Consider the following 12,861-nt stretch of genomic DNA (forward strand, 5'->3'; position numbering starts at 1 on the left):
TTACTAATCTAATCTAATCCTTAGGTTTGTATACCGCATCATCTCCACGTTCGTAGAGCTCAACGCGGTTTACAGTAGGAAGGAACTACAACAGAGGGTTAGAAGTGTGAAGAAAATTTAGAGGACTTGGGATGCCAAGATATAAGAGTTTCCTTGATTCCTAAGTTACTCCCACTAGCAGCTTCTTATTTAGTTGTAGCTGGAGATTTTAATGCTATAATGGATCCTTTTATGGATAAAAAAACCAAGTAAAATATAAAATCATTAGGGTTAGATAATTTGGCACAATCTTGTGATTTGAAAGATATATGGCGAATACTTCATTTTAATGATCAGGAATTTTCTTTTTGTTCACAAGTTCATAAGTCATTTTCAAGAATTGATTATATTTTTGTATCAAATTCATTGGTACAATAAGTGACACAAGCTTCCATTGATCCAATTATTTTATCTGATCATGGAGGGGTGTGGATTGATTTTAAACTTGAAGATAAGGATAAAAATAGATCAATATGGAGGTTTGATAATACATTGGTTGCGGATTCAATCTTCCTTGAGGAGTTTAAATTCAAGATAATTGAATTTTTTCAAATAAATACTTCAGAAGAAATTAGCAAAGAATATTATGGGATGCATTTAAAGCCACTATAAGAGGTAATATTATTTCATAGCCTGCATATATTTAAAAAAAACTTGGAAAATAATTTTCTAATTTGGAAAAATAAATTAAATATTTGGAATCTAAATTAGTAGATAAATGGGAACAAGACACTTTACAGGCTCTTTTAAAAGCAAAGGGTAAATATAATGAATTATCTTCAAAATTAGTAAGGAAAGATTTATTTTCTCAGCAAACCCTGTATTATGGAAGTTTACTGGCAAACTATCTTAAAGCAAAGAAAAGAAGAACAAAAATTATAGCAATAAAGGATGAAAAAGGAAATACACACACTCAGATAGGAATTATTTTAAATCAATTTTTAAATTTTTATAAAGACTTGTATTCTTCCGAGTCTTATACTGATAAAACTCAAGATGGTTTAGAATTTTTTAAACTTATTGATGGTCCGAAAATTCCTGATCACATAAAAAAAAGTTTAGAAGAGCCTATATCATTAAAAGAATTAGAAACAGCATTGAAGTCTCTTAGAGTTGGATCCACTCCAGGTGGGGATGGTTTTAAAGTGGAGTTTTATAAATCATTTCAAACTTATCTATTACCCCAATTATTAAATTTATATCAGTCTCAACTAAGTAAAGGTTGTATTTCAGGTACTATGGCAGAATCCTTGACTATTGTTTTGCCAAAGCCAAATAAAGATCCTACTTTGGTTTCAAATTACAGGTCTATTTCTTTAATTAATGTGGATGGAAAATTATTAGCTAAAGCATTGGCAATGCGGTTGGCTAAGGCTCTCCCTTTTATCATTGATGTGCATCAAACTGGATTTGTTGCGAACAGACATTCATCTAATAATACCAGATTGGCTTTTCACACATTAAATTTAATAAAAGACATGAATGATCCAGCTTTTATGGTATCTTTGGATGCAGAGAAAGCCTTTGATAGAGTGGAATGGACATTCATGTATCAGGCATTGGAATGGTTTGGTATAGGTTCGGGATTTATACAAATGATTCAAACTTTGTATAGCTCCCCTATGGCAAGATTATATATTAATAATAATTTATCAGAACGTTTCAATTTGCATAGGGGAGTTAGACAGGGTTGGCCACTATCTCCTTTGCTCTTTGATATTGTTTTAGAACCCTTATTATTAGCTATTCAACAAGCAAAGGGGATACAGGGTATTCCCCGTAAAGATTGGGAATATAAAGTCTCTGCATATACAGATGATATATTACTTCATTTGAGAAATCCAAGAATAACCATTCCATGTTTGTTGAAATTGATAGAAAAATTTGGAAAATTCTCAGGATATAAGATAAATTGGAGTAAATCTGAAATTCTTCCACTTAATGTACATTGTATAAGGAGTTTGTTTGATACATTCTCATTTGTATGGAAGGAAAATGGACTAAAATATTTAGGTATTTGGATTAAAAACACACTTGAAGATACGGTGAAAGAGAATGAAAAATTTATATTAAAAAAGGTAACAGAAATGTGTGAGCAGTGGAATCCTTTGCATTTATCTTGGTGGGGGAGAGTTCAAACTGTTAAAATGATGATATTGCCTGTGGTTTGTTATCCAATGGGAATGATACCAGTTTTTTTTTGAGGGGTCTTTTTATAAAAAATTGAATTCTATTCTTACAAAATTTGTTTGGCTAGGTAAAACTCCTAGAATCGCTCTAGTATCTTTACAAAAACCAATTAAGGAGGGCGGGGTAAATTTTCCAAACTTTTATAGGTACCATCAAGCCTATATTTTACGCCAAGGCATGTATTGGACCCTCCCTGAGCTCATTGATTACACCCCGGATTGGTTGTATTTGGAATGGCGACTCATGTTTCCTTTACATCTTTGTCATGTGCTTAGTATCAAGATGCCTAGACTATATAAAGATAACAGAATTTTAATGGACACATGGAAAACCTTACGATTTGTCAGCAATCTAACAAATATTCCTATTAGTAAATCAACAAATCAAACCATATGGCTAAACCCCAAGATTCAATTGGCGGATTTAAGATCGTCTGGAAGCATTGGATGATTGCAGGTATAAGGACTTTAAATGATGTTATTTTAAATGGTAAACTGCTTGATTTTTCACAGTTGCAGCATAAATATGGTCTTAATAAATCACAAAGTTTTAGGTGGTTGCAACTGAAGCAGGCCATTCAGGTAGGGTTCCCTGAATGGAAAAATCTGAATAAGCAATATAATCTGGAATTTCTATGCTTTCAGGCGGACTTTCTGGGACACCAGGCCGCACAGTGGTATAAAATTATAAGTGAATCTGTTAAAAAGAAACCCAAAAATGGTCTTAGAGATATTTGGAGCATTGAGATTAAGCATCAAATTTCAGCATCTCAATGGCCACAAATTTGGTCTTGGAGGATGAGATGTACAGTGTCTGCATCTATGAGACAAACTTGGTTTTTTCTTCTGCATAGAGCGTTTTAGACCCCAGTTAGACTACAAAAATTAAATAGTTCAAAGTCTAATAGATGTTGGCACTGTAATCTTGAAGTAGGGACTTTAGATCATCTTTTGTTTTATTGTCCCTTTATCTTAGCCTTTTGGAACTTAATTTGGGATCAAGTAAATTGTTTATTGGAAAAGCATGTGGCACTATCTTATGATACAGTACTATTTGGTATGTCAATGAGGAAAAAGAGCCAAATATCATCAAATAACAATAAACTTTTATTGATAATGACAGGAGTCGCCATTCAGCATATCACAAGTAATTGGAAAAATTACAGTAGACTCAATTATAATTTCTGGTGGAACTCATGTCACATATATAAAATGGAAAGAGCAATAGCTATACAACAAGGAAGCTATAAGAAATTTAATAAAATTTGGGAGCCATTAACTTCTTATTGTAATGAGTAAACACCATTTTCTATTGTAATTTACACCGTCTAATGTTTGGGGGGAGGTATATTTTTTATTATTCATATTGGGAAAATAATAGAGAAATGATGGGAGGGGAGGGTGGTAATTTTATGTATTGTAAGATAAATTAGAAAGATTGTCAAATGATGTGTTTAATTGTATTGTTTTATTGTTTGTGCACTTGATGTAAGATTGAAAATGAATAAAGAATTTAAAAAAAAAAAAATAACAACATAAGAGAGTTATTAGATTTGTTCAGCAATTTTAACATCGAAAAATGCTTGTTACATTAAAACCATGGTGTATACTAATGGTTTCAACTCGTGCATATCATTAATGAACTGCACATGTGAAAAGGTTTAAAAAGACGTAACATAATATGGAGGGCGTGCAGATTAACTCTAGCCCCAAATGAGAAATGACACTAAGAAAAGTAAGCCCAAATGTAAAAAGTAAAATTTGAATAGACCTGATAAACTTTTAGTTTTATTCAGCATTGGACGAGTTTTATAATATTCAATTATAAAAGTATGTTCCACAGTTATCCGGAGCCTCGAAGTTTTAAAGCTAAAACAGCCTGGAGGGTTTTGAGTTTAAAACCAAGGCATTCAGTTAGTGATAGCTGTGGTAGTCTGCAGGGATCTGATCATTTGACTTTAAGCTTTACTCAGCACTGAACAAGTTTTACAACATTTAATCTCGAAAGTATGTTCTATAGCAACCCGGTGCCTCAAAGTTAAAAAATTAAAAGAGCCCAGAGTGTAACTGATGGCTGTGGTAATTGAGTATTTGTGAGGTTAATTACCTTTAAGAACCGTCTCCACAGGAACTATGCTGTTTAAACATTACGTAGCAAAGAGAATTTGAATTATTTCCAGCTGGTATGAGTTTGTGTAATCCAGCATTTGTGAATTGAAAATGCTTTGGTTTTTAAATAATTTATGAATTAGAATTAAAGGGTATCAGTTATTTTCATTTCAATTAACTGATATTTGGGAGTTTATTTCTTAGAGCCACCAATTTAGTTACTTTAGAGTTACCTCGTGAATTTAATAATGCATTTTTTAAGTGAGAGCAGTTATATGATTAACAAAATTTATCTGATTGAATTTATTAATGAATTTTAATTTAAAGTTATTCACTTTATTAGTGTGTTATATATGAATTAATTATGAATTAAGAGATATTTATCACTACATGTTAAAATAGAATGATAAATTAGATAATCTTGAATATTTTATGAGGTTTTAGATTATTGTGTACAGTATTTGTAATGGTTGTAATGTTATATGTGTCATCAATTAGTAGTTAACTATTAAGATTATATTGAATTAGTAGAAGTTTTTAACACAGTCTAAAGGGTGTTAAGATTGTATCCTATAATTTGTTTTGTTAAAATCTTTTTGTATTATGCAGAGCTCCTTTACGAACCTTTGACAAAACCCCTTTGGGCGAAACGGGTCCCGTCGGGGCACACTAGAGATACTGCATTAAAAGGATAAGTAAAAAAAAAACATGTGCTATTGTTTAGTCTTTATTTTTGAATAATGATAGCAAGGAATACAGCAGTAAGCAAACAAGCTACGTTTCATAATGAAGCAATTAGATGAGCCAAAGCTGGACATTCACAAATATTGTGTGTAATTATGACTTTGAAGTCCTTTTAGCCATCCTGTAATTGAACCCGAACCAGTGAGGTGTGCAGTGTTATAGTTGTTTCCAGTTTGCCTCATTCTTTCATCTTCTACATCCTTTTAGTGTTTATCAAATCCACAACCTCAGGGTGCTGAAGCAGCAGTTCTAATCACTAAGACACTAGCCAAAACCAAGTGACAAGCTTTGGACACAGCCTCTTTAAGACGCACACAGAAGGGCAGGAAGCAGAGAGAGGGAAAAGTGGACTGGGCTTAGGAAAAATGGGTCTAAGGGGAAAGAGCAAGAGAAGGCGATGGAGTGATGGGATGAGATGGGAGAAGGGGAACCAGCATAAGGAAGGGGAAACAACAGGGCCTGCCTTGGGCAGAGAAGTATTGAGGTTGGGCTGGGGATAAGGAAGAAGAGTAGAGTAAAGAACAGAAAAGTGCAGAAGAGAGAGGGCTGGGAAAGAGGGAGAGAGAAAGGGTAAGTAGGAAAGGAGTGGTGGGAATTATTTCTACTGCAGGGCAGAAAACCCTTATACTAGGCAGCATTTTCTATATTGCCCCAGTATTATGGAATTCCTTGCCAAAGGACTTAAGGGAAGAGTTATTGCTCATTTGGTTCAGGAAAAATCTAAAAGCTTATGGGATTCCACTGGTGGAGAGATAAACATTGGGAGTCTGTAAGATACAGAGTGAATACGAAATGAAATGGTATATGAGATGATTTGAGATGTTATGATATGATGTGATATGATTGTGGATATGTGTTATCTTATTTCCTGGGGGAGATTTGGGGAGGGTTCTATCCTATTAATGATGGAGTTCTTCACCCTTATTTTAATACTGCAAACCGCTGTTATTTACTATAAGTAATTAAGCAGTATATAAAGTGAATAAACTTGTAAACCTGCAAAATTAAAAGAAAATAAATCTATGAAACAACATTTTTCCAATATATATGCCATACCTGTTTCTGCATTCCAAACATATGCTACACCATCCTCACTGCCAGAAAAAAGGAATGTCCCACATGGAGTTATGGTACTACGGATCTTCTCTCTGTAATTTGTGGCTCCTGAGTACTTCTTGCTGGCCAATCTAAGATAATAAAAAATATAATTTCAAGTTTGATCAAAAATATGCTAGATGCATGAATTTTGACAGCATATAACTTCTTCACCCTTATTTTAATACTGCAAACTGCTGTATTTGCTATATGTAATTAAGCAGTATATAAAGTGAATAAACCTGTAAACCTGGACAATGAGGAGAAGGGAGGCCAGTCGTCTCCCCTCACTGCACTGAGACTCCATTTTCAGAGGGACTCCATTTTCACTGAGACTTCTCTTCAGAGGGAAGCCCTGCCCCCTTCTTCCCTGGAGCCAGCCTTCTTCTCTTCAGCCCTTTAAAGGGCTTTGTGTTTCCAGCATGCAGCTAATTTCTTCAACACAGTGAAGGGAAGGGAGACCAGTCGTCCCCCTCACTGCACCGAGACTCCATTTTCAAACTTCTCTTTGGTGGGAAGCCCCACCCCCTTCTTCCCTTGAGCCAGCCTTCTTCTCTTCAGCCCTTTAAAGGGCTGCCGAGCAGGCAGGCCTATCCCGCCAAAGAGCCCACTTGTGCGGCCCTTCGTGCAGACCAAGTAGGATCAGGCTTAAACCATGCCGGAACCTCTCCACAATAACCCTGGACAATTAATCTAATCTAATCTAATCTTCTATTTGTGCGTCACTCATACTTATACAGGCTCAAGGCAACTGTAAAGACAGGTAAGAGGGGACAGAAAAAGGAAGGAGAGAGAGGAGATGGATAAGTAGGAGGGAGAGGGTAAAGGAGATTAAGTATTGAACAGATGGGTTTTCAGTTTTCTTCAGAAAATGATGTGGCAAGGTTCACTTCTGGTCCTTTCTGTAAGGCCATTCCAAGTTTTGACTCCTAGAAAGGTGAGCATGGAGTGGAAAACTCATTTATAGTGAAGATCTTTAGTGGATGGGAGATTTAGTAACATCCAGTAGAGGGTTCTGTGTGAAGTAGACCATGCTATTGAGAAGAACTGGATGAGTGGGGCCGCAGAGTTTCCATAAAGTATGCGGTGAATGATGCAAGATATTTTGAATGTTATTCGTGATGGGAAGGGTAGCCAGTGCATTTGTTTGAGGAAGGTAGTGACTGAGTCGTATTTTCTCAGGTTGAAGATAAGTCTTACAGCAGTGTTTTGGATAAGTTGCAGTTTGTGAATTAGAGCAGTGTTGATTCCCATGTAGATGGAGTTACAGTAGTCCAGTTGTGGCAGGATCATCAGTTGTATGATTAAGGCAAAGTGGTATTGGTGAAAGTAAGGTCTGATTAGTCTTAACTGTCTCAGGATGTAGAGAGATTTCTTTCGAAGACTAGATATTTGGGGTTCCATGGTTAGAGTGGGACATAGTACTGTCGGGGTATAAACTCTATCGCAAAGACAGGTCAGATCAGAAAGGAGGAGGAATAGCCTTATACATAAAGGCGACGATCGACAAATTGGAATCACTATTGGTTAAAATACCAGGAGGGAATGGGCCCGAGATAAAGATGGGCCTGTACTATCGTCCACCTGGGCAAACCGAAGTAAATGATGAAGAAATGGTAGCCGAGATGAGGCGAGAATGCAAAAACGATAACACCATTGTTATGGGAGACTTCAACTACCCCGGGATAGACTGGAGCCTTGAATGCTCAAAATGCGCTAGGGAAACCAGATTCCTGGAGGCTATACAAGACTGCTTCATGGAGCAGCTTGTCAGAGAGCCAATGAGGGGGAATGCCACTCTGGACCTAATCCTCAACGGGCTAAGAGGACCTGCAAAGGAAGTGGAAGTAGTGAGACCGTTAGGAAACAGCGATCACAATATGATCCAGTTCAAAGTCAAAGTAGGAATATCAAAGGGGAAGAGAACCACAGCGATGACTTTAAACTTCAAGAAAGGGAACTACGAAGCGATGAGAGTAATGGTAAGAAAGAAACTTAGAAACAGCTCAAAGAAATTGCAGATGGTGGAGCAAGCCTGGTCTTTATTTAAGGATTTGGTGAGCGAAGCGCAAAATCTGTATATCCCCAGATTTAGAAAAGGATGCAAGAAGAACCGAACAAAAGACCCGGCTTGGATAACTAAAGAAGTGAAGAAAGCGATAGGAGACAAGAAAAAGTCATTCCGGCTGTGGAAAAAGGACAAAACTGGGGAAAACTGAAAAGATCACAGGAAGCATCAAAAAGAATGTCACCGAGTGGTTAGAAGAGCAAAAAGAGAATACAAAGGGAGGCTAGCCAGGGAAGCACGAAATTTCAAACCGTTCTTCAGATATGTTAAAGGGAAGCAGCCGGCAAGGGAGGAGGTGATAGGAAGGGAGTGGTGAAGGAGAAAAAAGAAGTGGCAGATAGACTAAACAGGTTCTTTTCATCAGTATTTACAAGAGAAGACATATCCAATGTGCCGGAACCTGAAAAAATCTTCAAAGTAGATCAAGCAGAAAAATTAACATCCTTGAAGGTAAGCCTCGAAGACGTACTCAAGCAGATAGATAGATTAAAAACTGACAAATCTCTGGGCCCGGATGGAATCCACCCTAGGGTACTGAAAGAACTAAAGGAAGAAGAAGTAGCGGAATTACTACAGCAGGTTTGTAATCTATCCCTAAAAACAGGGTGATCCCGGAGGATTGGAAGATAGCAAATGTTACACCCATCTTAAAAAAAGAATCGAGAGGTGACCCGGGGAACTACAGACCGGTAAGTCTGACTTCAGTCCCGGGGAAGATGGCGGACGCGCTGATAAAAGACAGCATCGATGAGCATCTAGAAAGGAACAAACTGATGAAAAAAAGCCAACATGGCTTCTGCAAGGGAAGATCGTGCCTAACAAACTTACTGCACTTTTTCAAAGGTATTATCAAACAAATGGACGAAGGGGCCCCCGTAGACATCGTATACTTGGATTTTCAAAAAGCCTTCAACAAGGTACCCCATGAATGCCTACTACAGAAACTGAAGAACCATGGGGTGGAAGGAGACGTACATAGATGGATCAAAAATTGGCTGTCGGGCAGGAAGCAGAAGGTAGAAGTGAAGGGCCACTTCTCAGACTGGAGAAGGGTCACGAATGGTGTTCCACAGGGGTCGGTACTCGGACCGCTGCTGTTCAATATATTTATTAATGACCTAGACACGGGGATGAAGTGCGAAGTTATAAAATTCGCAGTTGACATAAAACCTTTTAGTGGGGATAGGACTAAGGAGGATTGTGAAGATTTACAAAGGGTCCTAAACAAACTGGGAGAGTGGGCAAATAAATGGCAGATGAAGTTTAATGTAGAGAAATGTAAAGTCTTACATGTAGGAAACAGAAACCTGATGTCCTGCTATACGATGAGAGGGCTGGTAATGGGTGAAAGTAGCCAAAAGAAGGACTTAGGGGTACTGGTGGACAAATCAATGAAACCATCGGCACAGTGCGCAGCAGCCTCTAAGAAGGCGAACAGAATGCTAGGTATTATCAAGAAAGATATTACAACCAGAACGAAGGACGTTATCCTGCCGTTGTATTGGGCGATGGTGCACCCGTATCTGGAGTACTGTGTCCAATATTGGTTGCCGTATCTTAAGAAGGATATGGCGATGCTCGAGAGGGTTCAGAAAAGAGCAACGCGCTTGATAAAAGGTATGGAAAACCTTTCATACGCTGAAAGATTGGAGAAACTAGGGCTCTTTTCCCTAGAAAAATGGAGACTTAGAGGGGACATGATAGAGACTTACAAGATCATGGAGGGCATGGAGAGGGACAGATTCTTCAAACTTTCGAAAACTACAAGAATGAGAGGGCATTCGGAAAAATTGAGAGGGAACAGATTCAGAACCAATGCTAGGAAGTTCTTCTTCACCCAAAGGGTGGTGGACACCTGGAATGCGCTTCCAGAGGATTTGATAGGACAGAGTACGCTATTGGGTTTCAAGAAGGGATTAGATGATTTCCTAAAGGAAAAGGGAAAAGAAGAGTATAGCTAGAGGATTATCATACAGGTCCTGGACCTGATGGGGCGCCGCATGAGCGGACTGCTGGGCATGATGGACCTCTGGTCTGACCCAGCAGAGGCACTGCTTATATCCTTATGTCCTTAGTCCAGTATGCAACCTAGGATTTTGGAAGACTCATCTTTGGAGAGGGTTTCACCTGATTGAAGGGTGATGCTTGTAGGTGCCATTTGCTGGGCCATGTGGAAGCATAGAACTTTGGTTTTAGTTGTGTTTAGTTTCAGTTTGTTTGTTGTTGCCCAATTTTGGATTTTTTCTATATTGTGTGAGATTTTGTTGGGTAAGTCCGATTGATTTTGTTTATGGGAATAAGGAGAAAAATGTCATCTGCGTATGACATTATGCTTTCATCTTCGAATTTGATGTTACCTAGAGAGCTCTTGAAGAGATTGAATAGGATGGGGAGAGTGGGGAGCCTTGTAGCACACCACAGAAGGCTTTCCAGGGGTTGGAGGTCTCTCCGCTCTTATTGACGATACATTTTCTGTTTTTTAGGAAATCTAAGAACCATTTTAGCACTGTGTCTGTTATGCCTATTTCTGATAGTTTTATTAATAGTAAAAGGTGGTCAACTGAGTCAAAGGCTGCTGAAATATCAAATTGGAGGAGTATTGTTTAGCTTCCTATACTGAGCAGTTGTTTGTTTTTTGTGATTAAGGTGAGGAGGAGAAGCTCTGTGCTGTGTTGTTGACAGAATCCAAATTGGGATGGGTGCAGGCATGAGTGTTGCTCCATGTAAATTGTGAGTTATTTACTTATGTGGATCTGCCGGCGATAGGTCTATAATTTGAAGCCAAAGAGAGATCTGCCTTTGGTGATTTTGGTATTGGGGTGAGGGCAATCTTTCCCACTGTCTTTGGCAAGTGGCCTTGGTTTAGGGAGTTATCGAGTAGGTTGGTGATCCAGGTGGTGATTTGTCCATAAGCGGCAGTGAGAAGGTAAGAGGGACAATTGTCTAGGGAGCTGCAACGCAAAGATAGTTTGGATAGTAGTTTTTTTGTATCAGGGATGGGCAGATTGGAGAATGAGGTCCAGATTTGGTCTGCTTTGGTGGGTTCAGGGGTGTGTTGAGATGTACTGAGAATGTGTGTCTCAGTGGGGATTGATTTGGCTACCTCTGATTGTACAGTTTTAATTTTGTTGAGAAAGAAGTCTGTTAGATCCTGAATGCTGATTTTGTTGGGTTGTCCTTTGGGTTCTTGAGCCGATGGGATTGTGAGCTGTCGCACCAGGTAAAATAGTTTCTTGTTATCTAGTGTTTTGGTGCCTAGTTTGCTGGCATAGTAGTGCTTTTTGGCCTCCGATATATTGGATTTGTATTTGTTTATTGCCTCTCGCCATAGTGTTCTGTGTTCTAGTGTTCCACTTTTTTGCCATGTTTATTTGATCGCAGAGATTTGGTGAACCAGGGGGAGTTATGGCTTTGTTTTTCAAGGATGGAGGGGGGTGAGTGTGTCCAATGCATTGGTAATGGCTTGGTTCCAGCTCATTAGCATAGTTGTAATGCAGTCTGAAGGAGGGGTTAGGGTATTTTCAACTAAGTTCCAAGGTCTGGTCTTTCCTCGCATGAGTTTCAGTTCCTTTGTGACCTTGTTGTTCTGGTTCTCGGTTGCGAAGTTTAATTCTTTATTTATTCAATTTTCCAAAATTTCAAACAAGCACATTAATACTTGAATACAGATTTGCAATAAAAATTGAAGAAAACTAATAATCCTAATACTACTCACAGCAATAATGTGAGGAAATTAGAAGAAAAAGATATACATTATTTAGTCCACAAACTTAAGAAGTAAAGGTTGCGAAGTATAAGCAGAAGTTTAGTAGGTTGTGGTCTGTCCATGGTGTTGGGGTCCATTTGGCATTAGTTGTAAGGTTTGCAGGGGTTGATGCTAGTATATCTAGGGTATGTCCTTTCTCATGGGTAGGACCTGAGGGTATGATCGTGATGTCACAATCTTCAAGTAGTGTTTTGAGTTTGAAGATATCTTTGTCCTTGGTAGATTCGAGAGGGAAGTTGATGTCTCTGAGGATGAGTAGTTTAGTGTCCTGGCATGCTAGGTTCGTTATTATTTCACTCATTTTGGGGATAGAGCTTGACTGGGAGTTGGGCGGTCTATAGATCAGTAGAATTTCAATTTTGTTGAGCATGGGGAGTGTCTTCGAGTTTGAAAGCAATGTATTCTAGATCTGGGTGGGCTGCTGAGTCTAGCTCGGTGATGATGTAGGAGCTTTTGTATATTATTGCTAGGCCGTCTCCTCGCTTGTGCTTCCTAGGGAACTGCAGTACATTGTACCTTGAGGGCAGAGGTGGGGTAGTTCCGGGATATCTAGGTCCTTTAGCCAAGTTTCCATTATGAATGAGAGGTCTAGGTTGTTGGTTGAGATTAGGTCATTCAGGAAAAATAGCTTATTTACTACCGATCTTGCGTTGGCATACATACAGTGGATGGGGGTGAGGGTATTTCCGTTTTTTGATTCAGCTGATTGTTTTTCTGGATGTGGATTGGTGGATGGTTTGAAAGGAGGTTGTTTTCTCTGTCTTTTGTTGTTGGTGTTTTTGTTCCAGAGTATTGGGATGGTTTTGTGGTGGGTTTGAAGGTTCTTTGAATGAATATTGGGGGGGGGAGGG

At 38.4% G+C, this 12,861-nt stretch overlaps 1 protein-coding gene across 3 annotated transcripts in view; it reads right to left on the reverse strand.

Annotated features, from left to right (window-relative positions):
• The window catches only part of AHI1 (Abelson helper integration site 1), a 468,789-nt gene that overhangs the window by 296,306 nt on the left and 159,622 nt on the right, over positions 1-12,861 (reverse strand). For all 3 annotated transcript variants that reach the window (XM_033938898.1, XM_033938899.1, XM_033938901.1), the window contains exon 16: positions 6,138-6,268. In XM_033938898.1, coding sequence (XP_033794789.1) covers positions 6,138-6,268 — 131 coding nt within the window. The remainder of the gene's footprint in view (positions 1-6,137; positions 6,269-12,861) is intronic.

This window comes from Geotrypetes seraphini, chromosome 3 (genome assembly GCF_902459505.1).
Source record: "Geotrypetes seraphini chromosome 3, aGeoSer1.1, whole genome shotgun sequence".
Classification (NCBI taxonomy): domain Eukaryota; kingdom Metazoa; phylum Chordata; class Amphibia; order Gymnophiona; family Dermophiidae; genus Geotrypetes; species Geotrypetes seraphini.